Genomic DNA, 26,993 nt, shown 5'->3' on the forward strand with positions numbered 1-26,993 from the left:
TGATAGATCAGCACTCCTGTGATAGTCCAATGAGTTTCTGCAGAATTTATATTTACATTTAAAAATATTTTCTTGGCTTTATCAGGGCAGAGACAATGGAGCATGTCTTCCTCAGTTTGCAAACCGAATAGCAATTCAGAGGTAGTGATTAGCTCCATTCATCTCAGTAGTGTGCTAACCCTGACATCTAATAATGGTCATATGTAATCTGATCACATTACTGTCAGCTTGATATTTTACTAGATATGTCTAGGGATCTACATCTGGGATTGTGTGTGGGGTTGTGGGTGGCACTTGAGTACAACACTTTTGCTCCCCACCCTCACGTTATTTTCAGAGTCAATCAACTCTCTCCGTAAGCACGCAGCTCCAGAACAGATTCTCTGCTCTCCGGAAATACAGGTGGGAAAGGACAACAGCTGCAGGACGGCTGGGCAGAGCCGGGTCCCCTGCTTTGCGTGGCCAGGGTGGGCTGAGAACTGACACGGTGCCTACATCTCCGCTCATCTCCAGGAGGAGCGGGACCCGGCACTCTGCTCAACTGGCAACGGAGCCCCACGGAGGGCGTCGAGCAGCGACGCCCCGAGACGATACCATTGAGCGGGAGGAGCTGGGTGGGAACAGCCGGGGGCCCGGGGCAGAAAGGGCGATTCCAGGGCTCAGAGCAGCCGCCCGCGCGGGGGCTGCTCAAGGCCCTGCTCCAAGCGGGTGAGGGAGGTGGAAGCTCAGGCTGCAGGGCCAGAGTTTCCAGCAGCCACCTGGGGCGACCCTTCTCCGCCTACCAGCGCAGCAGCTTCGCTTTGGTCCGGAAGCGGCCCCGGCGCTGGGAGGGGAGCCGAAGAACACGTGATTCCGGTGCCGCCTGCACAGACGCTTTCCTCCCGCCGCCTGCGGGGGCAGCAGCAGCGCTCAGAATTCCTGGGTGAAAAATCGGGGCTTCCTTGGCTACATCCTTTCCCCTCTCTATGGTGCATACTGGCACGGAAGTGACGTACGGCCCCTAGTTTTAGTCCCTCCCGGGATGATTCTTTCGCGAGTAACTTCACTTCCGGGACAAACGGAACTGCCCGGTCCCTACCCCGCCCTCAGCTCTCTTAGCTCCGCCCTCAGGCGGATTCATCTCGGTTACGCGCTCGGAGTCCCCTAACTCAGCCCCGCCCCCTCCGCTATTGAACTTCCGGGTCCCCCTTCCCAGGCGTAGGGTCCATCCCTAGGCCCCGCCCCTTCACTCAGCAGGCCCCGCCCCCCTCCCTGGTGCGCCTCCTCTGAGCCCCGCCCACTTCGCAGCGGTGGCTGCCGCTCGCTGGGGGAGCCGCGCCAGGCGGGGGAGCCCGCGCGCCTGAAGCCAGCCTCAGGCAAAGGCAACGGTGACTGGGCAGCTTCCGTCGACTACTTTCTGCTCCCCAACATGGCAGCGGTGGCGGGAGGCGGCACTAGGGCTCCGGAGCCGAGCCTGTCAGGACCGCCCGGCAGCAGGAACCGGACCGTGTTCTTGTTCGACCGGCGCCAGGAGCAGGGGGACCCCAAGGAGAAAGTGCTGAGCTGCGACGAGGAGACCTACCGCGGCTTCCGCAGCGCCGTGTGCCAGGTAGCGACGGGGAGCGCTGCGGGGCCAGAGAGGAGGCAGGGGCGCGAGGCGAGGGGGAGGCAGCGGGCTTGGAGCCCCTGATCCTGCCCAACCGGCCGGCCGTTGCGCGTTTAAGCGCGCGCCAGCCTCGCGCGGGGGGGGAGGGGGTCTGGTGCTGCCGAGTCCGGCACGTGCCGCGCTGCCCCACGTGATCGTGCGGGCCTTTCTGGCGAGCGGGGGCTGCGGGGAAGGGAACTGCGCCGGGTGCGCGGTGATTGCCACTGGCTGCCTGGCGGGGCGCTAAAGAGCACCGGGTCGCTGTGCTCAGTGCTCTTGGCAGGCCGGGGCTGCGGAGACTAGTGGCAGCCCCTCGTTGTTCTACGGTTAATTCTCGGCCCCTGGTGGCTGTAGCCTTGCAGGTCACCACTGTGAGCTGCAGCCTCCTGGGCAGAGGAAACTCATTGGTTGACTGCATATTGGGAACCTGCGTGTGTGTGACGTTTCAGAGTGGTGGCTGTGTTCGTCTGTATCAGTAAAAACAAGGAGGAGACTTTGTGGCACCTTAGAGACTAACAAATGTATTTGGGCATAAGCTTTCATGAGATATAATCCACTTCATCAGATGCATGTCAAGGGACGGATCGTTCCCCTCTATTCAACATTGGTGAGGCCTCATCTGGAATAGTGTGTCCAGTTTTGGGCCCCACACTACAAGAAGGATATGGAAAAATTGGAAAGAGTCCAGCGGAGGGCAATAAAAATGGTTAGGGGACTGGAACACATGATTTATAAGGAGAGGCTGAGGGAACTGGGATTGTTTAGTCTGTGGAAGAGAAGAATGAGGGGTAGCTGCTTGATAGCTGCTTTCAACTACCTGAAAGGGGGTTCCAAAGAGGATGCATCTAGACTGTTCTCAGTGGTAGCAGATGAGAGAACAAGGAGTAATGGTCTCAAGTTGCAGTGCAGGAGGTTTAGGTTGGCTATTAGGAAAAACTTTTTCACTAGGAGGGTGGTGAAACACTGGAATGCATTACCTAGGGAGGTGGTGGAATCTCCTTGCTTTGAGGTTTTTAAGGTCAGGTTTGACAAAGCCCTGGCTGGGATGATTTAGTTGGGGATTGGTCCTGCTTTGAGCAGGGGATTGGACTAGATGACATCCTGAGGTCCCTTCCAACCCTGATATTCTATGATTGTATGATTGATTCATGTGTTACGTTTTTCTGCCATTTTAAATTAATTTACGAAGTGGGGTTTTGTTGGTTTGTTTTTTGTTAAAGTTTAGTTTCAGGTACTTTCTTGGGAGAGAAGAATATGTTGGATTAAGAAACCTTGTAACTGGGAAACAAAAGTTCTCTGTTATCAGGACTGTGGCTATTTTTCTTTCTGAGGAAAAAGTACTCGCTGGCTTTTATCTCAAGTCTTTTCCACGTTTTTGAATGTGTCACTTTGAAGTATTTATGTTGCTATCACATTTCATTTTTTTTATTGCAAGAAACAAGTTTGAGTTTGGGAATGGAAAACTTTATTCTAGAAAGTTAAAAGGGAAGCTTCTTATGCCTCTTAGGAAACATGAGTTATACAACTCTCTAGAACAGTGGTCCCCAAACTGGGGTCTGTCCCTCCCTAGGAGGGCATGGCGGAACGTTCAGGGGACGTGGCAGGGTTTGGGCCAGCCTCTACGGGGTGGGAAGGGAATGACAGCCAGCCCTGCCCCTCTCCCGATCACAACTCCTGGAGGGGCATGGACAGATTCCATTACTGGTAGGGGGCACGACAGAAAATTGTTGGGGAGCACTGCTCTGGAAGCCCAGATATGAAATGGAAATGGGTGGAGGCATTTCTTATTTGAGAGAATGCCTTGTGGCTAATCAGTGGAATTAACTTGACTGTTGAAGAGATGGGAGTGGGTGGAAATATGACTGGTGAAGCAGCTTTCTAAATTTTAGAAACTTCTGGAGGTGCGTATCTGTCATCTTTGATTCTGTCCACTGTTTTGCCATTCACTTCCCAGTTGTGTTTAAATCTTGCTGCTGCTGCTTCCTATACCTAGGGGTCTACTTAAATTATGGAGAAATCACACTGGTAGTGGCATATACAGCAAAATTTTCTATTACCACAAAAAATGTGTGATTTCTCTGTAGTGTTTCTCAAACTGGGGGTCCCGACCAAAAGGGGGGTTGCAAGCCTATTGTAGGGGGAGGCAGTATTGCTGACCTTGCTTCTGTATTGCCTTCAGAGCTGGGCAGCCAGAGTGGTGGCTGCTGGTCGGGTACCCAGCTCTGAAGGCAGCACCACTGCCAGCAGCAGCAGAAGTGATGGTGGCAATACCATGCCAACCTTACTTCTGTGCTGCTGCTGGTGGCACTGCCTTCAGAGCTGGGTGGCCGGCCAGCAGCCACCGCTCTCCACCTGCCCAGATCTGAAGGCACATCAGAGAGTGGTGGCTGCTGGCTGACCACGTGGCTCTGAAGGCTGCGCTGCTGCTGGTGGTTCCCGGCCAATGGGAACCTGCCACCGAGGAGCTGGACCTGCTGCTGGCCACTTCCGGGGTGCAGCACGGTGTCAGAACAGGTATGGACTAGTCTGCCTTACCTGGGCGGTACCGCCGACTGGACTTCTAATGGCCCGGTCAGTGCTGCTGACCCGCAGTTTGAAAACCACTGCTCTATATCAACATCTAATCCAAACATCAGGTTCAGAGAGTGACCGGCTGTTTGGTTTGGACCAGAGATAACCTAGAGTGTCAGCTGAGGATACGAGTTTGGAGTTTTTTATGGTCTGCAAGAAATTCAAGATCTAGACTATTTGGTTTGTCACAGCAGTAGCAGAACCAGGAGACTTTCACTTCCAGATACCTAAGGAATGCCTATCTGCATGCTTCTTTTGTTTCAAAAATATTTATGGCTTGCTCTGTCTCAAATGCATTTTTTAATATGCCACCTTTATCATTTGGTGTTTTATTTGCTCCCATAGTCTTCACGAAGTTCACTGGTGTTTTGCTGGCAGCCCTTTATTGACAGAAGTTTACTATCCTGCCCCACCTCAACTGACTTGTGCAGTTCCTGATGTGTCTTTGAATGTTAAGAGCTGTTCAGGAATCAGAGTTTCTGATTCATCTAGGTTTGTCAAACTTTGGTGTGCTGTTCAACACAAACCAGCAAAAAAAATATCCCTCTCTTCTGCAAAATGATTGATGGGACAGTTTTTCTTGCATCTCATATCAGGCCATTGAATGCTTACCTAGCTAAATGGATCCTCCAGATGAAATTTTAATTTTCTAATCCTGATCTGTCTCACTCCATCCAATTTCACATTTTGGCCTATCTTTCAGACATCTTGTGGATGTCCTGGTTTCACCTTTTGATGTTAAAATCTCAAACTGAATTCATTGTCTACTCAAGCTCACTCCTCTCCCTCTACCAGTGTGAAAGCATAGTCATCATCCCCTGGGCATTTTGTGTGACACAGCCCCTCTCTTTGGACCCATAAATCCAGGCAGTACCCAAATCCTGCTGCTTCTTCCTTCATAACTGTGATGGAAGGTCTGGGGATCTGGTCCTAAGTCATTTCTTAGTAAAAGAAATAATTGCTTGGAGAAGTTAAGAGGCCTGTCTGAATCTTGGTATAGCCAGTTATGGTGGTCCATGCAAGGTAGTGTTTGAGCAAGGTTGTTCAGCCTTTGAAAGGTCATTATTTGCTATTGTTAGTCATCATCCCTCACTGGGCTGCCTCCTGCAGGTTGAGTAATTCTCCTAGTTCTAGAGTGTTTTTGTGTAACTGGTTAGGAAAATTGGGGGAGGGATTTAAGTAACTGAGGAGCACAGACCAAGAATTGGTCTCTGGACAAAAGAGTTTCCAGTGCCTTATTTAGATTCAGTCATGAGAAGGATTAATTTAGATATGTTAAGCAAATCTTTTATTTTATTTTATTTCATTCTCTTTTTTTAATATTTTTGTTGTTGATTTATTAAGATTACAGTATTATGAGTAATTTCACAGACATCCCCAAAGAGAAAAAGACCCAATAACCTCTAAAGGAGAGGTGCTGGAACTATACCTGCACCTCTGTGTCAGTTAGGAGAAATGGGCAGAGGTGCCCTTTCTAAAGAAATTCTGTTGCCATCAGGTTTCAGTGTCTGAACAAAAAGAGAGAAGCCAAAAGACAAGGAGAAGATGAGAAGTGGTATTGGTTAGGGCTAACAGGAGGATGACCATTCTGTTTTGCTGCAACATTTGAGGTTGAAAAATGTGTGTGTGTTCTGCTTTGGAATGAAAACAAACCCTTTCAACTGTTTTTGTGAAAATGGAATTGTGCAGCAAATGTCAATTTGAGAAGAAGTATCCGAGTGCCTGAATGATTAATGTATGTGTAGCTTGGTGGTTAGGGGAGTGGTCTGGTACATGGAGGACCCAGGTTCAAGTCCTGCCTGATTTAAAGCAGAGTTTTTCACACTAAATCGCTCTGATTCTTGCAGAGCAGGGACTTGAATTTGAGTATCCTACGTCTCAGGCCAGTGCTCTAACCACTAGGCTATAGTGTGAGGGTCTCTTTATCTTCCCCGACCCAAAAAAACCCAAGATGTTTTGATGAAGTCTTAGTTGAAACCAAAATGTTTTGATGTTGGTCATGACTGTTTGTAAGATCCAATCTTTCTTTATGTATGTGTCAAGTGTGGGTCCCAATGTAGGTGTTCATGTGCACAATATTGGATTTCTTTTGAATAGCAGTGTTCTTCATGGTCATATATGCGTACTGTGCCTTCTCATGCTCCCATATGAGGGCATAAAAGGCTGAGGGGCCATTCTCCTACCTCATGTCCCTCTTAACTGTAACAGCGAGACGGAATCCAGCGAGTGTCTAGCCTAGTACTCTGTTCAGATCCCTTAAACAAGTTCTTTTCAACCCATTTGGTGAAGAATTCTGTTTTCACACTTTAGAGAAAAAACATGTTCCTTTAAAAAATAGCAAGAGTTGATTGACTCACCTGTCATCCAGTACATCCCCCCTTTATGGCAGGTCAAGGCTCTTAGCATCAACTGTCATGCCTCAGGGTTCAAACCCTGCCTGACAGACGACTGACTGATCCTTATGAAGGGTAGACACAGCCAATGTCTCTTCTGCCTAGGAGAGAAGGCCTCCTGGATAAGTACTCTGTGTGCAAGCTCTTCTCCGCCAGGACCTGCAAGTTCAGGGATGCACAGCTCAATCTATATTTACTTGAGCAGTCCATGCAGATCACGTTGGATCCTGAGGGATGACTATTCTGATCAGAGTATAGGCCAGATATACTGGCATCAGATAATGCTCCTTCAATCATTCTTCTTTCTCTGGGATAAGGCAATGAAAATAATGTAAAAAGGACATTGGCAGAGTTGGCATCAATAGCATCATCACCAACCTCCTCAACATGTTGGAGAAGTCCGCAATGCATAAGACTTCAGTGCTGACAGTCTCAGCATTGAGTGCATTAGCACCAGTAGTACCAGGACCAGCGACTTGGCTCCTATACAAGTTTCCCCAACTTAGGCAGCAAAGCTGGGACCTTTGCCCACTCAAATAGGATGCTGAGTTGCACAGCTGGTCCAGGCATAAGCTTGTTTCCAAGACCAAGGGATGGTCTCAGATGGAAGATGCAAGACACAGCTCTGAGGACAAAGTCCCTAAAAGGGCAGAATGAGAGACTTAGCACCAAACCTGTAACCAGTGTCAACAATGGAGTTTCAGAGTAGCAGCCATGTTAGTCTGTATTCGCAAAAAGAAAAGGAATACTTGTGGCACCTTAGAGACTAACAAATTTATTTGAGCATAAGCTTTCGTGAGCTACAGCTCACTTCATCGGATGCATTTGGTGGAAAACAATGGAGTTGAGCAACAACCTCAAGTATGCTGGAGGCATCGGTATCACCCTGGAGATATTCCCAGTATTGAAGAGACATCCGATCCAGTACCAGCGCCACTCTTCTATGAAGAATATATTCCTCCATGCCATCCTGACTTATTCCTTCTTGTTGATATGAAGCGATGATCCCTCTCTTCTGCCATCAGAGAATGACCCCAGTGAGGTTATCAAGGAGCCTCTGTTCAGAATGCAACCAGTGTGGGGTGGTGTAAGTATGAAAGGGAGTCAATTTATGAATTTTGCTGGGTGCCAGTTAGATTTTAAAGCTTCAGACTAACTAGGTTTGCCAATATATGATAGAATCCCAATAGGATAACCCCTTTTTATTGAGTCTGGGGAGTGTTAACCCACTAGTTTAATGCTGGATTTTTTTCCGGTCAACTTTTTAACTTGGGCAGTATTTCTCAGGTCACTTTCTTATTCTTCACCAGCCAACAATTTATTAATTCACCCAGAACCACTTTAATATATAGTCAGGAGTTTACCACTCAAATGTGGACACAACCAGTTGTGTTGACTACACATGGAATACAGTCTTGCAAGCAATTATTACAGGCTAGAGTTAAGGCTTAGCAGTTATATCAAAGAACAGTGCAAATTTCTTATTACTTTTACTTATGATCAACAATTCATTACTACCTGTTTCACACTTCCAAGGGTGCACTTGTCTTTAAGGCACTTTGAAGAGTGTGGTTACTTCTCTTTCACGAGATTGGTTCAAAAGGGACAAGTCTAGAATATTAAAAGCAGTAGCTTAACACAATTCTTTTCAATCTCTCTTGAGGCCAGTTGTCTTGGATTTATAATCTAAACTATGGTTACTTTAGGTCTTGCTAGAGAGTGTAGACTCAGTAAGATGACCTACAGCTATTTATATTAAAGAATAGAAAGGGAAATAGTCTTTGAAATGAAATCTTATCAATTCTTATCCTCTTAACCCTGGGATGGAGGAGAGTCCTTTCTACACGTATAGTCCAGGTGTTGGTTGCATTTAGGATTCATCAGCTTCTTGTGTTGGGTTCAGTCAACTCTCTCGAGCACGTGGTGAACTCAGTTTTATATGCTAGTTTGGGGGCTTGTTGGAAGCGCAGCTCCGGGCTTCAAACTGCTGGCCTCTCCCAAGAAATGCAGACCTCAATCCAGGATCTCCCATTTGATGGGAATGGACTCTTTGCGAGGCTGCATGGGTTGAAAGACACTCGGGCCACCCTTCGCTTGCTGGGTATGCAAACGCTGCAGTCTGCAAGGAAGCAGTTCCGGTCGCCCCCGCTGCCAGCCTCAATAGGGGTCTGCAAGGAGAAGGGATAGAGACACAAGCTTTAGTCATCACCACCTTTCCTCCTCCCACTCACCCACACAGCCCACCCAGTCTGGCAAAGCATCCAGGGGGCCAGAAGCACTTGGGTGAGGGTGAACTCGAGAGTGACACCCCATCATCTTCCTGGATCCACCTGATTCTTTCCTCAGCCATCTCCGTCCCTACTGTTCAACGTAGTTGTGGGTCATCTCAAACCACTGGGTGCTAGAGAGAGTATCTCGGGGCTATACTCTGCAATTCTCGGCCGCCCCTCTCTCCCACCCACCCTTTTCCCCATTCTTCTGCAGGGACCATTCTCACGAGCAACATCTCATTCAGAAGGTTGAGAACCTACTGCACCTGTGAGCGGTAGAGGAGGTCCGTGGGGACATAGAAGGAAAGGGGTTCTACTCCCGCTACTTCCTAATCCTGAAAGAAAAAGGGGGCCTCAGGCCTATTTTAGACCTACGACCCCTCAACAAGTCTCTCATGAAGCTGAATTTTTGCATAGCCTCCCTGGCCTCCATCATCCCCTTCCTGGATCCCGGAAACTGGTACGCCGCCCTTGACTTGAGGGATGCTTATTTCCATATTTCAAGGTCACAAACGGTTCCTCCCTTTCATAGTGGGCAGACGCCATTTCCAGTTCACAGCACTGCCCTTTGGCCCCAAAAGTATGCACAAAATGTCTGGTGCCAGTGGCCCCTAACCTGAGACATCAAGGGGTCCAGGACTTTCAGTATGTTGATGATTGGCTCATCAAGGGCAGATTTCCGGAACAAGTGCAGAGGAGCATCTATCTGGTGATCTCCACCTGCTGCGACTTGGGCCTGTTGATAAACAACCAAAAAAGTCCACCTTAAGGACAGTGCAATGGATAGAGTTCATTGGAGCAGTCCTCGACTCCATGCGAGCCAGAGCCTTCCTTCAGGAGGCACGTTTTCAGGCCACGTCAGACCTAATCTTCCATATGAAGAACGACCCACTCACCAGGGCTCACACCTGACTGTGGTTGTTGGACCACATGTACATATGTGGTTGGTCACGCTTGGCTCCATCTCTGGCTTCTGCAAATGTGGCTGGCGTTGGTCTACATTCTCAACAGGCACAATCTAGACCGGGTAATTGGGGTGCTGGCTTACATCTGGTCATCCCTGGATTGGTGGTTGGACTCTGGGTTGGTGTTGGAGGGAGTTCCCTTTGTGGCTCCATCCCCGTCAGTGACCCTGGTCTCTGATGCTTCGGATGTGGGCTGGCGAGCACACCTGGGCCAGCAGCATGCAGGGCTGCTGGTTGCGGGACGATCTGGCTCTCCATAATGAACGTCAGGGAGCTCAAAGCGGATTGGCTGGCCTGCCAGGCTTTCTTGCCCTCCTGAAGGGTAAGGTAGTGCAGGTCCTGATGGACGTGGCCTAAACTCTCTTGAATCCCTCAAGGGCTATATTAAAGTCCCTGGAGATTTATCTGCTAGCTCCCTACAGAAAGCCTTACAGATTTCAATCCAAATAAAGGCAGAGAGTACACCTTGCTTCCAGGACTGACGGACTGAATATCAGCAACAGCTCCCTCTGAGGCAGTAGGTTTAACAGGAATGTCAAGAGCCACAACTGTGCTAATCTGAAGACTACACCAACCTTCTGGAACCATCTGCTACATTCTACCGGGCCTGGGAAGTTATTACAGCTCACAAATGGGTATTAATTATCATTGCCCAAGTCTGTCCTATACAAATCCATTCACTACCATCCTCTTTTCAGGGACTCTTCTAATGAGAGTCTGTTACAAACAGAAGTGGACTAATTGCTTTGTCTGGGATCAGTAGAAGAGAATGTGAGAATACAGGGGCGGAGTCTTCTCCCTATACTTCCTTATTCCAAATAAGAAAAGAAGGTCTTTGACCTTCAGGAGACTGAACAAATATATATGCCACCTCAGATTCAAGGTGGTAACACTTTCCTCCATCATTCTAGCTCTCCAGGTCACCACAGACCATAGAGTTTATAGGAGCCCTGATTGACTTTGGTTCAGTGAGAGCATGCCTCCTTGAAGACAGGTTCCTGTCCATGCAAACACTGGTGCATGGGATAGAAGAAAACATGCCTATGATGGTATGCTTGTATCTGGGGCTGCTAGGCCATATGTCTGCATGCTGGTACATGGTGCCAGTTGCCAGACTTCAATCTGAGCCAGATTTAGAGCAGTCATAGGTAGTAGAGAGAACCTGTAAACATGCATGGAGAGGTACCATTCTCTGAATAAGATTGTAATCACTGATGTGTCTGATACAGGTTAGCAAGACCACCTGGGCTACCTTCAAATATGGGGACATAGTCCCTAGAGGATATGGGGTTCCATATTAACATCCTTCTGAATAGTCTTCCTACTTGTTCTGCAAAACTTCCCACAGCATATCTTGATACATAACACCTTGTGATGCACTGTATAAACAAGCAAAGAGGCACATGCTCCTCTCCCCTCTGCCTGGAAGCTATTGGGCCCTGGACATACCACCAACAGTTGATAACATAATGGCTCTTCATCTCCCAGGTGTCAGCAACAAACTGGCAGACATCCTGATCAGACAGTTGGTCACCACTCACAAGTGGTTGTTGTGGACATCTATCATAGAGATGATATTCCTATGTTGGAGGACCCTGATGATAGAGTGTTCACCATCAATGTCAATTCCAAGTGCTAGAACTTTTGTTCCAGAGAGGAGGTAACTCCAGGGTTGTTACCAAACACCTTCCTTCTCATGAGAGCTTATTACAAACAGGAAAAAGACCTCTTGTATGCCTTTCCATCGATTCCCTTGACCTCCAGGGTCCTTTCCAAAATCAAAGGAGACAAAGCCATTATCATTGTCATAGCTTGGATATGGGCCAAGGCTGTTTCGCCTGACAGACTGTTACAAATGTCCATCCTACCTCCAATCCAACTCCCAGATTTCTTGGACCTAATCTTACAATACCACGGCCAGATATACCATCCAGGCCTGAAGTCACTGCAACTGAGGGTATGGCTGTTGACTGGCTGGTGAAATACTGTAGACAAAGACTTCTTGCTACAGGTCTAGGAAATACTAACAGAGAGCAGGAAAGCATCTACTAAAAGAATGTATTTGTCTAAAAGGAAAAGTTTATCAATATTGGCAGTCCAACATGGTCTGGATCCATTCCCACAGACCTTCATCTACTTATTGCACTTAAAACAGGTAGGCCTTTTGTTCGGGTCTATTAAAGTCCACCTTTTGATGATTTTTAGCTTGCCATCTGTCTATAGAGTCGTGCTTGGTTCTTTACTCATCCCAAGATACCAAGTTTCTCAAGTGACTGTTACACACTCACCAGTCAAAGAACCAGCTCCTGCCTGGGACCTCAGTCAGGCTAATCTGAGACTTGTGAAGCCTCCATTTGAACCTCTGTCAGGTTGCTCCCTGCACCATCTCACTCCAGACAGTCTTTCTAATGGTTATTACTTCAGCCAGGAATAGTCAGTGAGCTTCAGCCACTTATATCTGAACCACATCTATACAACATTCTATAGGAATAAGATGGTGCTGCAACTGCACCTGTTTATTCATAAGGTGATCTGAGAATTTTTCCTCTAAATCTGTTGATCAAACTGCCGGTCTTCATAAGTTCTTCCCAAAGCCACACTCTGCATCAGGAGAAAAGAGACACACATTAGACTTTGCTTTACTACATTGATGGAACCAAATCAATCAGACTATTTAGAGCCATGTTGTGTTTTCTAAAGTCAAGCCATTTTCTTACAGAGGATATCAAAATGGGTAACACAGTGTGCTGTTATACCTCTCATACTTGTGAGACTTCAAGGCTCACTCCACCAGAGTTCAAGTGATATTCTTGGCCTGTGTCAGAAATGTGTGTTTTTCTGAGACTTGTACAGTGATTGTAGTACTGCTCTCACAAACTTGGCATCAGCTGTGGCAGCTAAGTAAAATACATAATGCTTCAACTGATGCAGCTGCTACTTTTCATTCCCACCACCTAAGAGGATACTGCTTGCCAGTCATCTACACAGAGATCTATGCTGACACTTACTTGAAGAATCAAGAACAGTTGTCTATCTACAGTAACTGATTCTTCAAAATGTTGTCAGTGTGGCTACTATGACCTGGCCTCTGTTCCTGGTTTTTTGGGGTTCCCAGCTACCACAGGCTTCAAATTGTGAGGGAATGGTGGAATGTTGTAGCGGCTCTGCCCTTTATGGCTTTGCACGAGAGCTTGAGGAGGCACAAGGTGCATGTGTGGCCACAGAAGACACTGCTATGCAAAAGATTCTGAGCTTCTTCATGTGAAACCCAGGTACACTTAACCATGAGATCCACTGTGACTACAAAATCTCAAAGAATTACTGTTACAGTAGGTTAAATAATCATTCTTTCTGTCTGCGTTGCCAAAATTCTTGTCCAGTCTGTTATCCCTCCTTCTTTGCATAATGCAGCTTCTCTCTGGTCCTCCTGCCATACATCTTGCCCCCTCCCATCTGTCCAAAATGCTACAGCTAAGATCATCGTTTTGGCCAGTTGATTTGCCTGTCTCATCCCTGTCCTTGCACCTTCTCCATTGCATCAAATAAAATCTGTTTTTCTTTTGAAGGCCTTTCATAGTTTATCTCCACTCAACTTTATCATTGTCTACCATGCTCTCTGCTCTGCAATCAGTGCCAAGCTTCATTGTCCTTTTGCCTGTTTTTCCTACAAGCACTTCCATGCTTCCTTCTGTGCTGCTCCTTATGTGTAGAATAATCTCCTCAAATTTAATTCATAATGGCATGATCTTGTCCTTCAAAGCTGTTAACACATGTTTCTCTTGTGATGATGATTATTGTAATGGCTGGGTCATAAGCAGCTGGCCCTGTGGTGTCTGCCGGGCTGGGATTGAATTCAGGAGTTGGGACAGGTTGCCAAGTCAAGTCAAGAGACTGGTACTAAGGTCAAATTGAGCTGGAATTGAAGACAGGAGTCAGGACTAGTTAGTAAGCCAAGTGAGGCAGGGGTCAAAGGCAGGTGTCCAAGACTGAGTCAAAGGCAAGGTCTGTAGTGATAGCGGGCATGAGTCTTCATTGTTGCTGAGAGGACTCATTAGGCCAACTTCCTGGTTTAAATAATTGGTGTGGACCAATCAGGCAGCCACAGGGTTCTGTTGTTCTGGTGTCTTTGGGTGGTACTTCCTGCACTACCTAACTGTCCAGTAATTGTTGGATGCTTCTCCACCCAGCTCCTCAGTGGAGGTGTTAGTTGTCCAGGAGCCCGTAACCCTGGGTTCTAAACCTGCCAGTCCTTACTGACTGCAACATCTTTTCTAGATCAGTGTCTTCAGTCTGTTATAATGAAACAGTTTGGCATTTTGAAGCACCTGCCCCACTGCTCTAGCTGTTCTCGCATCACCCAGGTGCTCTCCTGTGCTGTGATGCTGCTGCTTCTTTGTCAATGGCATTTATCTGGCTCTTTAGAGTATTTATTTTAGTATGCTGGCAAGATTTTCCTCAGGAGTGCAAGCAACCTAAGGGAAATGGTGACTTTTAATAGTTTACAACTATCAAACTTGAAAGGAATTTCATGGGGCAAAGAAAATGCATTTTTGCAGCCTCTTCCAAATTTGTTCCAAACAATGGAGATGTTGGAGCTTCTCAGGGAAAGAATTTGTTCTAATAGAAAAGGTTAGGCAACCTAAATATAAGGGTTGATATCCACACTCCCTATAATAAAGTAGTGCATGTTTAATCTATTTTTGCTTGTATGCTAATTGGTATTCAATTTACAGGATCCTGTCAGGGTTGTGGGAAGCATTTGGCATCCTAATGAATAGTTAAATTAAGATATTAAGATAGGTGTGCAGTATCATTTTGAAGTGGAAAATAAGATGTTTGTATATATTAGAAGTATAGAAAATACAGAAATTACCATATTAAAGAAAAGTATACATTTGGTCAACTAATGAGTAAAAGTTTTGAAGAAAGCTATAGCAGAGATTGATATAGTTAAGAGGTAATGAAGGTTGTCAGTGGTATGTCAGGCATATTATAATACCAAAAATGTATTTGTTAAACTTGGAAAGGAGAAAAGTTAGATGGAACTTGACTGTAATATTCAAAATTAGTGCGTTATAAAAAACTGATTTTTATTTTTTATTTTATTTATTATAATGTGAGAACAAATGGCCATTTTGAATGAAGATACTATTTTAGGAAAAATAAAAGAAATGCAATTCTAACTGATGTATAATTCCCTTTGGGTGGATATTGTAGTCAGATACTAGCCATGGGTTATTTCATGATCATTAATATTTGTAGCTATGCAGTTTAAATTACGGTTATTCACATTTCATGTGTCAGGCTCTAAGATGATTACCTACAAGACAGTGTCTCCTTGTGCAAAGCCTTGCACAGCTTCTAATTGATGGTGCTTAAATCATGTAAGGGAAACTTCTTGTACCAGAGCATTCTGCAAAGATGTAACAGCAAATGAAAAAAACCTCTTGGAATTAGATTTCATTCTGTCAATTCCTAAAGGTAATGTTAAGGGCATGATGACACATTTGATCATTGTTCATTGATTAATGACAAAATGAATGGAAAGGAGACGAGTACTTTTTAATTTTTCCTTCTTTTTATCTATCTTTCACTTTATGTAATAGCTGATTTTTATAACTGACTTTTTTACAATTTTGTAGGCACTCTGCATTTCTTCTGAAGATAACTTTGTTATCACAACAACCAATAGAAAAGAGATTACAGATGACAACTTCAGTAAGTGTGATATATTTACCAGACGTCTTGCTCCAGAACAGCTGTCCAGTGCATAACTGTATCAAAACTGTAAGAATGTTATTTGTATTCCTATGCTACATATACAATAGCAAATGGAAGTGCAAAGCCTCTTTATATAATAAAGCCTTGCAAAATTGTTATGAAAATCCATTTTGGAACAAATTTCACACACACATACTGTTTTTGATGATGGAAACTAATATTTAGTTGTCTGTCATCATATAAAGTACTTCTATGTGCTAAGTATAATTTGCAGTGTTGTCAAATGTATAGTTAAGGTTAATATTTTTATTTTGCAATTCTTAATAATGCCAACTCTTCCAGGAACCATTGAGGCACTGAAAAACTAACAAAGTGATTAAGTTATGTGATAAATAATGTCTGCAAAATGGCATCTTGTTCTATGTGAAGTTTAATTTCTTATGTAATTAGAGCAAAAAGTGGGTTTAGCTTAGCATGCCTGGATAGTGACACACAAGATTTTGTAACTGTTACACAGATCAGTCTTATATTGTGACTGTAACTACACTGTTTTCTTGTAGTGGATTTATTATAACATTAGCAGATGAGGAACACTAGGTAAAGTTGAAAAAGTATTTCCAATATAACTGTATACATTCATTTACTTAATTTTCTAAGTTTGTGGGGGTTTTTTGTTTTGTTTTTTGTTTTGCTTCAGTTTAACCAAAAGGTAAACTTTGCTGCAAAACTGGAAGGAAATCTCAGACATTTTGGCTATGACAAAATGCTTTTTCCACTGTACATTATGGTGTTATGTTTTTCATTCAGCTAATAAAAGTCTAAACTTTGAAATTGCAAAGATAGTGTGTTAGTACTTCAATTGGAAGTGCTGACTTTACTAAGTTTGGGGATATGAAAAGGTTTTGAATTAAGTTACTGTTTCTCCTTGGAAAATTTCATAGCTAGTGGAAAGAGAAAAGAGGTGCATCAGACTTTAAAACTATCTTCCAGTTTTTGGGGCAGGAGTTTACCAATGTTTGGAGGGATTATTCCTTTTGTATTGAATATTTTAACTCCATTGCAGGTGAAATTGTTCAAGAAGGGGTTACTTTGTATTTGCTACAGTCAGTTGATCAGACATTACTTTCAGCAACAAAGGAGCGAATTGACTTCCTACCACATTATGACACGCTTATCAAAAGTGGCATGTATGAATATTATGCTAGTGAAGGGCAAAATCCTTTGCGTAAGTATTCAGATTTTTTTTATAATCTAAATAACTGTTTTTCATGTATTATTAATCATCATTTACCTTAGAAGGGCCTTAAAGACCAGAAATGCCTTCCTCGTGAATAATTTCACTTGTATTTTACCTTTTGTCACTTGTTGGAGCATTTAAACTTAAGTTTTTTTTCAGTTTAAGTTCACCTTTACTTTTAAACTCTGGTTTAAAAAGTGACTCTAAAAATAGCATAATGAGGTTCCAAGTTTACTGCATCTGTTACTTGCAGAAGAAATGTGCTTATTTTACAAGAAAAAATACTTTGTTGTTGTTGAGAATCTTGCAAAGTCAACCAGAGACTTGAAAGCCCCGCCTTTCTTTCTCGTGCCTGCACTTGTAGTAGATTCTGTATTTTGGACTTATTGATGCATGAGTCTGAATACAAGCCTGCTTGCTGTCCCTATCTATGTTTTGGCTCTTCAGAGCTGACAGGATTAAAAAATAGAAACTAGTTATCTTTTCTTAATAAAGTAAGCTAATGTACTCTTTAAAGAAGGTGCCACTTGTACATTGGTCATTTTTCTGATCATTGCTGCTTTTCAAGGTACAAATTAATTTGTGTACCAACTTAATTAAATACTACTAAACTTTTGCTTTCTTTATTTAGTATGCATATTCTTCTAGGCTCAGAACTGCCTGGAAAAATCACAATCATAGAACTATATGCACATCACTTCATGCATGGAATTCTGGATTATAAGATGTGGCTCACAATCATCCCTATTTTTTTTTTTCACCAACAGCAAACACCAATTACTCACAATATTTTGGATTACAGTTTTTGGTTTAGTCTGTTGATGACTGTTATTGTGGCAGTTGGAGTGTTTAGGCTTACAGGTTTGGACAAGTAGTTCATATCTCCAACAGTGACCAGTACCAGGTGCCTTAGAGGAAGGTGCAAGAGCCCAGCAGTAAGCAATTATGGAATAACCCGCGCACAGGAAAAGTTTCTTCCTAATCTCCATTTCAGATTAGTTTATTTCCTGAAGCAATAAGGGTTTATAACCCTTTCAAAGGCTGTTTATTTTAATTTATACTGTTGTATGTCTCGATGACATTATTCAGATGTGTGTCCAGTTCTTTCTATTGAATGCTGCATAGCCCTTTTTCTCTATGGTATGTTGTGGCAATGAGTTTCAAGACTAATTGTATGTTCTGTGGGAAAAGTATTTCCTTTTACCAGTTTTAAATGTGCTGCCTTTCAATTTAATTGAATATCCACTATTTTTGTATTTGAGAGGGTGAATAGATGTGCCTGATCTGCTCTCTGTAGATCTGATCTGGTCTGCTCTTCATTATTTTGTGTACATTATCACATCCAATCTTATAGATCTCCTTTAAGGTAAATTGTCCTAATCTTTTCAGACTCTCTTTATTATGGAGGATTTTTCAGGTTTCTTATCACTTGTTGCCCATATCTGACCATCCCTTTCCTTCAGTGGTATCTTCTTTTGAGGTGAAATTACCAGAAAGTGACATTTTATTACAGATAGTTCTAAATCATGGCATTTTAATTTTCATTATTGCTCATCATCACTTTATGCACCTAATATTTTGTTTGCTTTTTTGATTGTTGCTGTATACTGAGCAAAGATATTCACTGAGCAATGATTTCCCATTCTTTTTTACTGAGATGTTACAATTTAGAACCTAGCAAAGTTGTCTGAGAAGTTCAGATTACTTCTTTTGATTACTTCAGTGTGTGGTGCCTTGCATTTGTCAAATCTACTATTGTATTTCCATTCACCAAATTTTTTAGCTCCTTCTGCAATTTTCTTCATCTTCTGGACTAAACTTAAATAATTTTGTTTTCTGTAAATTTTGCCACCTGTGCCCAATCCCTTTTTTAGTGAATCCAGACTGTCCCATAAAATTTTGTAGGTGAAGGCAGTCTGTTAAACACTTGACGTCTACAAAATTCATTCCTGATTGTGATAACTGATCCAGAGTATGTTCCACCAATGAACAAGGAGGAACAGGTTTGTCTCCTGTGTCGGGGAGGGGAACCCCTTTCATTCAGTTATGTTCCCAAGCATAACTAATGGCCACTCGCCTTGTAGGGGACTTGAACATGCTCAGCAAATCACTAATAAACCTACATGAATGACCCTTAAAACAGGTGATGGTGGATCAAGTATTTTTCATTGTCAGTCATATATTGCCCATACTTATCTTGGGAGTCATGCCCAGGGAACACTGGTCAAGTATGTGGGCATTTTCCTACTGATACTTTTAGAGATCAAGAATTACTAACAATTTTTTCTCTTTCCTTAGCATTTGCCTTTGCTGAGTTGATTGACAATTCTTTGTCAGCTACGTCTCGAAATACTGGTATTCGAAGCATACAGATAAAATTGGTAAGATAGAAAAGGAATACCCTACTTGTTTCAAATTTAGGATTTCATGTCTTCATTTTGTGTTTTTTTTGGTTCTCCTTGTTTTTCTTTCCAAACAGTTATTTGATGACTCTCAAGGAAAACCAGCTGTTGCTGTGATTGATAATGGAAGAGGGATGACTTCTAAGCAGCTTAATAACTGGGCTGTGTATAGATTATCAAAGTTTACAAGACAAGGTGACTTTGAAAGGTTAGAAAGCTTTATACATTGTTTTTAATCACATAACTGAAACACTGACAAGTTGTGAAGATCTTTACAGAGCATATTTTTTAAAATAGAGAACTACTAATATCGGGCTTCATGTCTGGGTATATTTCATTGCTGTAGCCCAGCTGAGAGGTGATGAATATATGAAAAACTGAGGTCAGGTCATTGTTCACTAGGATGGGACAGAGTGCCCAAACCAACTGGAAATGGTAGAAAGTCTTAGTTGTGGATGCTGCTATATTAGGGTTTAGTGCCAGTGGGGAATCCAGGAACATACCTAAGCTATGCACCAAATCAGCCAATTGTGGATGAGTACCCTCAACTAAAAGAGACTGCACTGTGTTCTACAAATTATGTTATGACAGTAATTCACATCTTGCTTCCATTTTGGACTGCTTCAATTTGAAATACAGATCAACCTATCCATTTCTATTGTCGGAACAAAGGATTTGCCAAACCAGATGAGTTTGTCCATCAAGTTCCATATCTTTGTAGTCAGGCTTAAGTATTGGGGGCTACCTCTGTTACACCACATTAGAATTGGGCATTTGACAGTCAAAAATAATTGGTCAAATACTGGTCAAATTATTTTAAAGCATTAATTTATTGGAACAGTAACAAAAACGACTTCATGGTCTCCAATAGACTTCGCCTTAAATATATACATACTTATGCCAAATTACAAAAAAAGTTATTTAACTGAGTTACTTTAACTAAAACAACATCATCAACAACAAAAACAACACAATGAAATGAAGTTTTTTAAAAAATGAAAGAATGGCACCATGACTGTGGTCAAATAACAGGTGGTCAGTTAATATTATTTGACCAGTCAATTGACTGGCTTGCAAAGCCTGCACCATATTCAAAGGGATGTCCAGCAACCTTTCTCATCTTCCTGATCCAAAAATCTGTGATGAAAAAGGGGCTGCATTATGAAGAGTAATTAACTTCCTAGTCTATTTCTTTATGGCGGTTCCTTTGTGCTGTACGCAAAGGGAAAACTATGCTGGGATTAGTATGTCGTCTTTTACCATTCTGTCATCTTAAGTTTCTGTATAATGGCTATCATCATGGTATCTCAAATGTTTTTAACACAGATTTGGCAATTATGAGAAATGTTTTTAAGACTGTGCCTCATGTCTTTATAAAAATAACTTGATACAGAAGGAAACTGACTAATCCAAGTCATTTTCCTTCTATAGTTCGTAGGGTGTCTATGGGTACGAATAAAATGGTAATAAGAATAAAGGTAATTTAAATAAGAGTTAAAATGCAGAAAACCAAACAGACTTACTCTGCCAAAAAAAGACAGAAAAATTGTATACATGGCTCAATGGGGAGAGGCAGCGGGAGACCTATAAACAATTTTGCTAGGCAGCCATGTTAATCAGAATATATTGTGACCTACATGATTTCAGTTTAATAATCAACTTTGGTTTTTCTTTTTAGACATTGATAAAACTACAATGTGGATATTAGTTACAATGTTAAATTTATGCTCTTAACATAGATCTGAGGTCTTGAAAGAGAAATTTTTTGAATGAAAAACTTTAAGGATGATGATGATGATGATTACAGGAGGTGTTTAATAAAATTGTTTCTCCTTGAGCAGTTTTGTGGTGGTGGTTTTGAAAAAAGAAATAAAGACAGTTTTGTTTTTAGTGATCACTCAGGATATGTACGCCCTCCTCCAGTGCCTCGCAGCTTAAATAGTGACATCTCATATTTTGGTGTTGGAGGCAAACAAGCCGTGTTCTTCATTGGGCAGTCTGCCAGAGTAAGTAGAATGATCTATGTATTTTAATTATTAGCATTTCTTTACACAGTGTCATTGAGGTAATTCATCTGGTACCATATCACTGAACTGTCTTAACTCATTTTGGTGTCCTACTGTGATTTTCAAATTTATTTTTCTTTAATACTGAACAGATGATAAGCAAACCTGCAGATTCTCATGATGTCCATGAGCTTTTCCTTTCTAAAGAGGATTTTGAAAAGAAGGAGAAAAACAAAGAAGCAATATATAGTGGATACATTAGAAACAGAAAGGTAAAATAACGTTTTTTAAATGAACATCTTTCCTAGGCAAACTAGTCTGTTTCATATAGTATATCTATAACCGTTCTCTAGGCAAAAATATGTCGCATGCACACACTTTGTGTCTGGGGTATAAAAGTGAATAAAGTGAAACTTACTGGCAGTATATTGTAGGGCTTTCTCATATGTGGTTCTTCTGCTATGTATTTTAACCCAAAGCATTGATGAGTCAGTAGGTGACGCTACTGTGCTGCTTTGAGGTACCATCTGGAAAAAAATGCTTTAGCATTGTTATTACTAACAACTGCAGATGTGCTCGTTTAGTACCAAACATAAAAGGAAAATATCCCAGCTTCAAAGTTTACAGTCTAAATTAGAGAAAGAGAGTACATTCCAATCCAAAATATTATACATGAAATACACATTATATAGGTGAAAGGTTCAGTGAGGGGTTTTTTGTTTGTTTGAACCTTGATGACTTATCACTGAAAAGCTTGTGGAAGTAAAGAGTCAAGGAGGAATTTTAATGGTCAGTTCTGCCCTGTTCCATGTTCCTGACATTTTGGAAGAAGAATTAAAAATGAGAGTGAGAGGAAAGATAGTAACGTCTAAGGAGAGAGGCTCTAAAGCACAGTAGGAAGAAAGAAATGAGACCAAAGATATAGGCAGGGGCACAGCTGGAGGCACCTTGGCGATGATAAAGGGCTTGAATTTTGATTTGGAAGGTGAGAAGCCAGTGAAGAAATTTAGAGAGGAGACTGATGTGGCTAGAGTGGCAGGAGAAGGAACTTATTTTTAAAGAGGGCACTTTGAATATGCTGAAGTGGGAGACTAGAGAGAAGAAGGAGGCAAAAAATGACTGCATCATCAAGCAGTTGGATAGGTGTGGGGGTCTCGGGGGACCTGTTAGGGGGCAGCTGGATGGGGCGGAGGTTCGGGGGAGGCAGTCAGGGAATGGGGAACAAGTGGGGTTGGAAAGGCGTGGGAGTCCCAGAGGGCCTGTCGGAGGGCGGGGGTGTGGATAGGGGTTGGGGCAGTTAGGGGATGGAACAAGGGGGGTTGGATAGGGGCGGTGGGTCCTGGGAGGGGGTGGTCAGGGGACAAGTAGCAGGGGGGTTGGATGGATGGAGGGTTCTCGGGGGGGGGGGGGGAGTCAGGGGGTGGGAAGTGGGAGAGGGAGGATAGGGGGCGGGGGCCAGGCTGTTTGGGGAGGCACAGCCTTCCCTACCTGGTCCTCCATACAGTTTTGCAACCTCAGTGTGGCCCTTCGGCCAAAAAGTTTGCCTACCCTTGCCCTGGAACATAGGAGTTCAAAGGAGAGCTTGGTGTCGTCTTATGCAAAGAGACAGGAAAGCATTGGGAAATAAACCCTCCAAAACGTGTCCAGCTCTCCAGATGAGTGGTAAAAGAGCATATTATAGTGCAGCAGACTCCATTAGTACCCCACCTGGTACCAAAGGCCCAACTGCCAATGTTGACCCCAGCACTGGGGCAACAATCATGGACTGCAGAACTGTCACTTATACCGACAAAATCCCCAGCACCATACCTATTTGCACTGTCTCTGGAGGAGATATACTCCTTGTAACCATCACAGTGGCACATCTTGATGGTGTCGAGGAGGAAGTCCTCTCTTATACAGTTCCTGAGCAGTACCGCCAGAAGAACCTACTGTTCTACCCGTATATTCATACAGTATGCCACTGTAGTTATTCTGGCATCTATCTTCCCAAGCCTCAAGGAGCCATTTGCCTCCATTGAGGAGGAGATCTCCTTCTCCAGTAGCCTCATGGGCAAGACTACAGATGACAGTACTAGGAGGAGTGGGACCTAGAGGCACAAACCTATCAGTGACTGGTGTCTCTCTCTCTTCCCCCGTCCCCCCCCCCCAAAAAAAGATCTTTCCTCTTTGCGTGACAAAGCAGTTGCTTTAACACAAGTACCAATGACGGATGATTTCAAAACATTCCAAGAGTTCCTGGTATGATTTGCAGATTCACTGGAGACTGAAACTTTGATAATACCTGAAAAATCTCTCAAATTATTTGATATCTGATGACCTGCAGGTCCTACCAGAATTGCTTTCCTCATAAATAAGGGATTACTAGACCCATCAAGCCCTGTCACTAATTGCAGCCACTGCACCATCACCAGCAGAACATGTTGAGAAAAGATGCCAGGTTATAACTTCCAGGATGGAATACTTTTACTTGCATCCGACCACAGAACTCTAATGGTCTTGGCCATCTAAGAAAAATCATGCCAAAAATGCACCCGAATTCAAAGATTCAAATGATTGAATCTGTTCAGGAGACAGACCAACTGCTGTGCATCACTACAACTGGCTAGTTGCCAAGCTCTCCTTGCCAAATATGACTTTTTAAAATGGGACAAAGTGATGCCATTTATCAACAAGCTCCCTCATGAGGCTCTAGAGGACATTGTAAAAAAGGGATGATTTGATGATAAATACGTTGCTGGGTGCAGATGACATCACATAGCTAGATCCATGGCCACTGTGGTGACCATACTGAGGGCATCTCTTGCGAACTACAAGTCACTACTGAAGATTTGCCATTTGAAGGAATGGATAGAGCTATTTAATGAGAAAACAATGTCCTACACTCACTAACAATTCCAAGGCAATTCTATAGTCTGTTGGAATCTGCGCACTTCTGGTTTACCACCATCCACTTTAACATCAAGAAAGACTTCCTATTATAGATAGCCTGAGTACCAGTCTAAAAAGTGTCAAGAGACAGCAGAGGAAATGAACTTTTCTCCACTCTACTTATGTACAGAGCTCCATTCATGTACCAGCAGATTTGGCAGCTAGGTCGAGAACTACACCAAGTCAACAGAGTACTTCCTTCAGAAGCCACCTTGCTTCATTCCTTCAAGCATGGTCGGGCAATACTACAGACAAATAGGTGCTAGATATCATCATCCAGTTCCTTTTTCTACCCCCTTCCTTCAAGGGACTCTTTTGCAAACAGAATGGCCGCGTTCCTCTGTCTAGGAGCCATGGAAGAGTTGCCTCTGACATACCAAGAGGAAAAGGCTTCTATACTCTGTATTTCTTCATTCCTAAGAAGGGTGTCTTCATTCTGTTCTAGATCAGACAACACTCAACAAATACATTGCATCCGATTCAGGAAGGGTAATGCTTTCCTTCATCACTCCATGTTCACGACTGGTTCATCACTCTTAGCTTGTGGGGGGGGGGGGTACTTCCACATTGCCACCAACCTGGACCACAGGAAGTACTCCAGATTCATAGTGGGACCCAGGTTCTATCCTTTGGACACACCATAGCACTGAGAGTATTTACCCAAGCACCTGGCAGTGGTAGTGTACTTCACGTCTATGCATACCTAGGTGACTGGCTGGTCACAGGCAAGTGCCAGGTGAGACCAAGACAACACTAAATCAAGTCCCTCTCCCTGTTCTCTCAATTAGGGTTTCTGGTTACTACAAAAAAAATCTCCCACCATTCCAGAGGATAGAATTAATAGAAGCCCTACTCAACTCAGTCAGCCCAAGAATATCTATCAGAGAACTTATTCAGTTCCTTTCAGTCACTGACAAGAACTATGTGATGCTTTTGCCCATACCTGGAGTTATTAGGACACATGTGCCTAGATAACACTGTTTGCCAGACTTTTCTCCACTCTACCCACATACACTGCAGACATTCCAACATTGGTCAAGGTCAGTGCATACCCCAACCAAACACTTCATGAACAGATTGGCGACGGTACCATCCCAAGTCCTTTGAGAAGTCATTTGGTGGCTAGACCCCTTGAATGCAAGAAAAGGGGTGTCCTTCTTCACCCCCTTCCCAGCAATGACATTTACTATGGCTGTATCAGAGACAGGTTAGGGCACCCACCTGAATCACCTCCAAATCCAAGGAATATGTTCCTTAGACGTTACATGTGAACGTCTTAGACCTGAAGGCCGTCAGGTTGTTCTGTGTAGTGGTCCTAGATGGTCTACAGAACTCTGTAGTTTAGAGCCTGGTGAACAATGTCGGCAATTCACTATATCAACAAGCAGGGAGGTGCACAAATGTCCCCACTTGTCTGAAAGCCATTGAATTCTGCAATATGGAGTGACCGCAGTGGCCCTGCCTCTTCCAGAGGTTAACAAAAATCTCATGAATTTCGGAAGCAGAAATGTGGTAACCAACAATAAGCAGTGGTTGTGGAAATCCATTCTCAACTCAATATGCTGACTATTGGAGAACCAGACCATAGATCTATTTGCCATCACAGAGAATGCCAAATGCAAAGTTCCAGGGGAGGCATGAGCCTAGATCTCTCCCAGATGTCAGATGCTTCCCTCCTCTGATAGTCTCGAAGTCTTCTCTGTGCTTTCCAATGGATCACTGTGATCCCTAGACAAATATCCAACATAAGATAGTACATGGCTACTATTGCCATGATGACCCCATACTACCAAGACAATTTTGGCTGTCAGACCTACTCCAGATGTCCGGCCAACCTCCCATTCACCTTTCCCCTTGCCCAGACATAGCGTCACAACATTAGGGTCAGATACTGCATACAGTATCCAGTGGCTTGCACCCAGCATATCTAAAAGATGGCCTAGGGATCCAGGATGAAGGACAGTGCTTGACAGCTCCCTTCCTCAGGCACAATGGAACTGAGTGAAGATTATCTGTGCAGGAGAAAGAACTGTGTTCGGGCCTGACTGAGTCTGTGGAACAAACTCCTACAGGAACTAAGGGCTTTGCACCTCCCACTCATGTGCAAAGTGCACTTTTTGGACCTTGCCTTTTCTAATTGTAACCCATAGCAGCATGTACACTTAGAAAGGAAAATCTCAAAAACAAAACACTACACACACTTCTCCCTGCTAGACGATGAGAGAGAGAATGAACCACACAACATAGGTTAGTCACATAGCTTACTGCATTACTGTAAGATGTCCAGTTACTACAATGATGAGGCAGTATTAGACCCCTGTATAGAATTACATTGATGGTGTTAGATTGAAGGTCGCTAAATCGAGAGCACCAAATACTTACAGGAAATTTAAATAGGACGCAAAAGAGGATTATCCTCCCATGTAATGTCTGATATTAGTGTTTTGCAATTGTTGCCTCCATATGTTGGTAGGACTCTTTTCACCCATTTTGAAATGATATATAGGGACTTAGAAAAGTATATAATTCAATTTCTGTCTGTTTCATTTTTTGCCCCTTTTTCTAGCCATCTGACTCTGCTCATATCACCAGTGATGATGAACGATTTCTACACAGTCTCATAGTGGAAGAAAGGGATAAGAAGAGTTTCACGGCAGTTGTCGTTACCGGTGTACAACCAGATCACATGCAGTACTTGAAAAACTATTTTAATCTTTGGACAAGGCAGTTGGCGTGAGTCAACATTTAATTTTTGTAAAAGATTTTTCTTATTTAAAAAAAAACTTATGCAAAGTCAGACAATAATTTGTTCTTATACTTTTAGTGATGTAATTTGTGTTTGGATTTACTATTAATAATGTTGATAAATATTC

At 43.3% G+C, this 26,993-nt stretch overlaps 1 protein-coding gene across 4 annotated transcripts in view; it reads left to right on the forward strand.

Annotated features, from left to right (window-relative positions):
• The first annotated feature begins 428 nt into the window (after nucleotides 1-428).
• The window catches only part of SMCHD1 (structural maintenance of chromosomes flexible hinge domain containing 1), a 162,343-nt gene continuing 135,778 nt past the window's right edge, over nucleotides 429-26,993 (forward strand). For all 4 annotated transcript variants that reach the window (XR_006278901.1, XM_038389302.2, XM_043508033.1 and 1 more), the window contains exons 1-8: nucleotides 429-1,588; nucleotides 15,466-15,541; nucleotides 16,608-16,769; nucleotides 19,080-19,162; nucleotides 19,261-19,391; nucleotides 21,075-21,189; nucleotides 21,342-21,461; nucleotides 26,687-26,853. Coding sequence is in view for 3 of the 4 variants with exons in the window: in XM_038389302.2 (XP_038245230.1) it covers nucleotides 1,409-1,588; nucleotides 15,466-15,541; nucleotides 16,608-16,769; nucleotides 19,080-19,162; nucleotides 19,261-19,391; nucleotides 21,075-21,189; nucleotides 21,342-21,461; nucleotides 26,687-26,853 (1,034 nt within the window). In the remaining variant the exon portion in view is untranslated. The remainder of the gene's footprint in view (nucleotides 1,589-15,465; nucleotides 15,542-16,607; nucleotides 16,770-19,079; nucleotides 19,163-19,260; nucleotides 19,392-21,074; nucleotides 21,190-21,341; nucleotides 21,462-26,686; nucleotides 26,854-26,993) is intronic.

Source organism: Dermochelys coriacea, chromosome 2 (assembly GCF_009764565.3).
Source record: "Dermochelys coriacea isolate rDerCor1 chromosome 2, rDerCor1.pri.v4, whole genome shotgun sequence".
Classification (NCBI taxonomy): Eukaryota; Metazoa; Chordata; order Testudines; family Dermochelyidae; genus Dermochelys; species Dermochelys coriacea.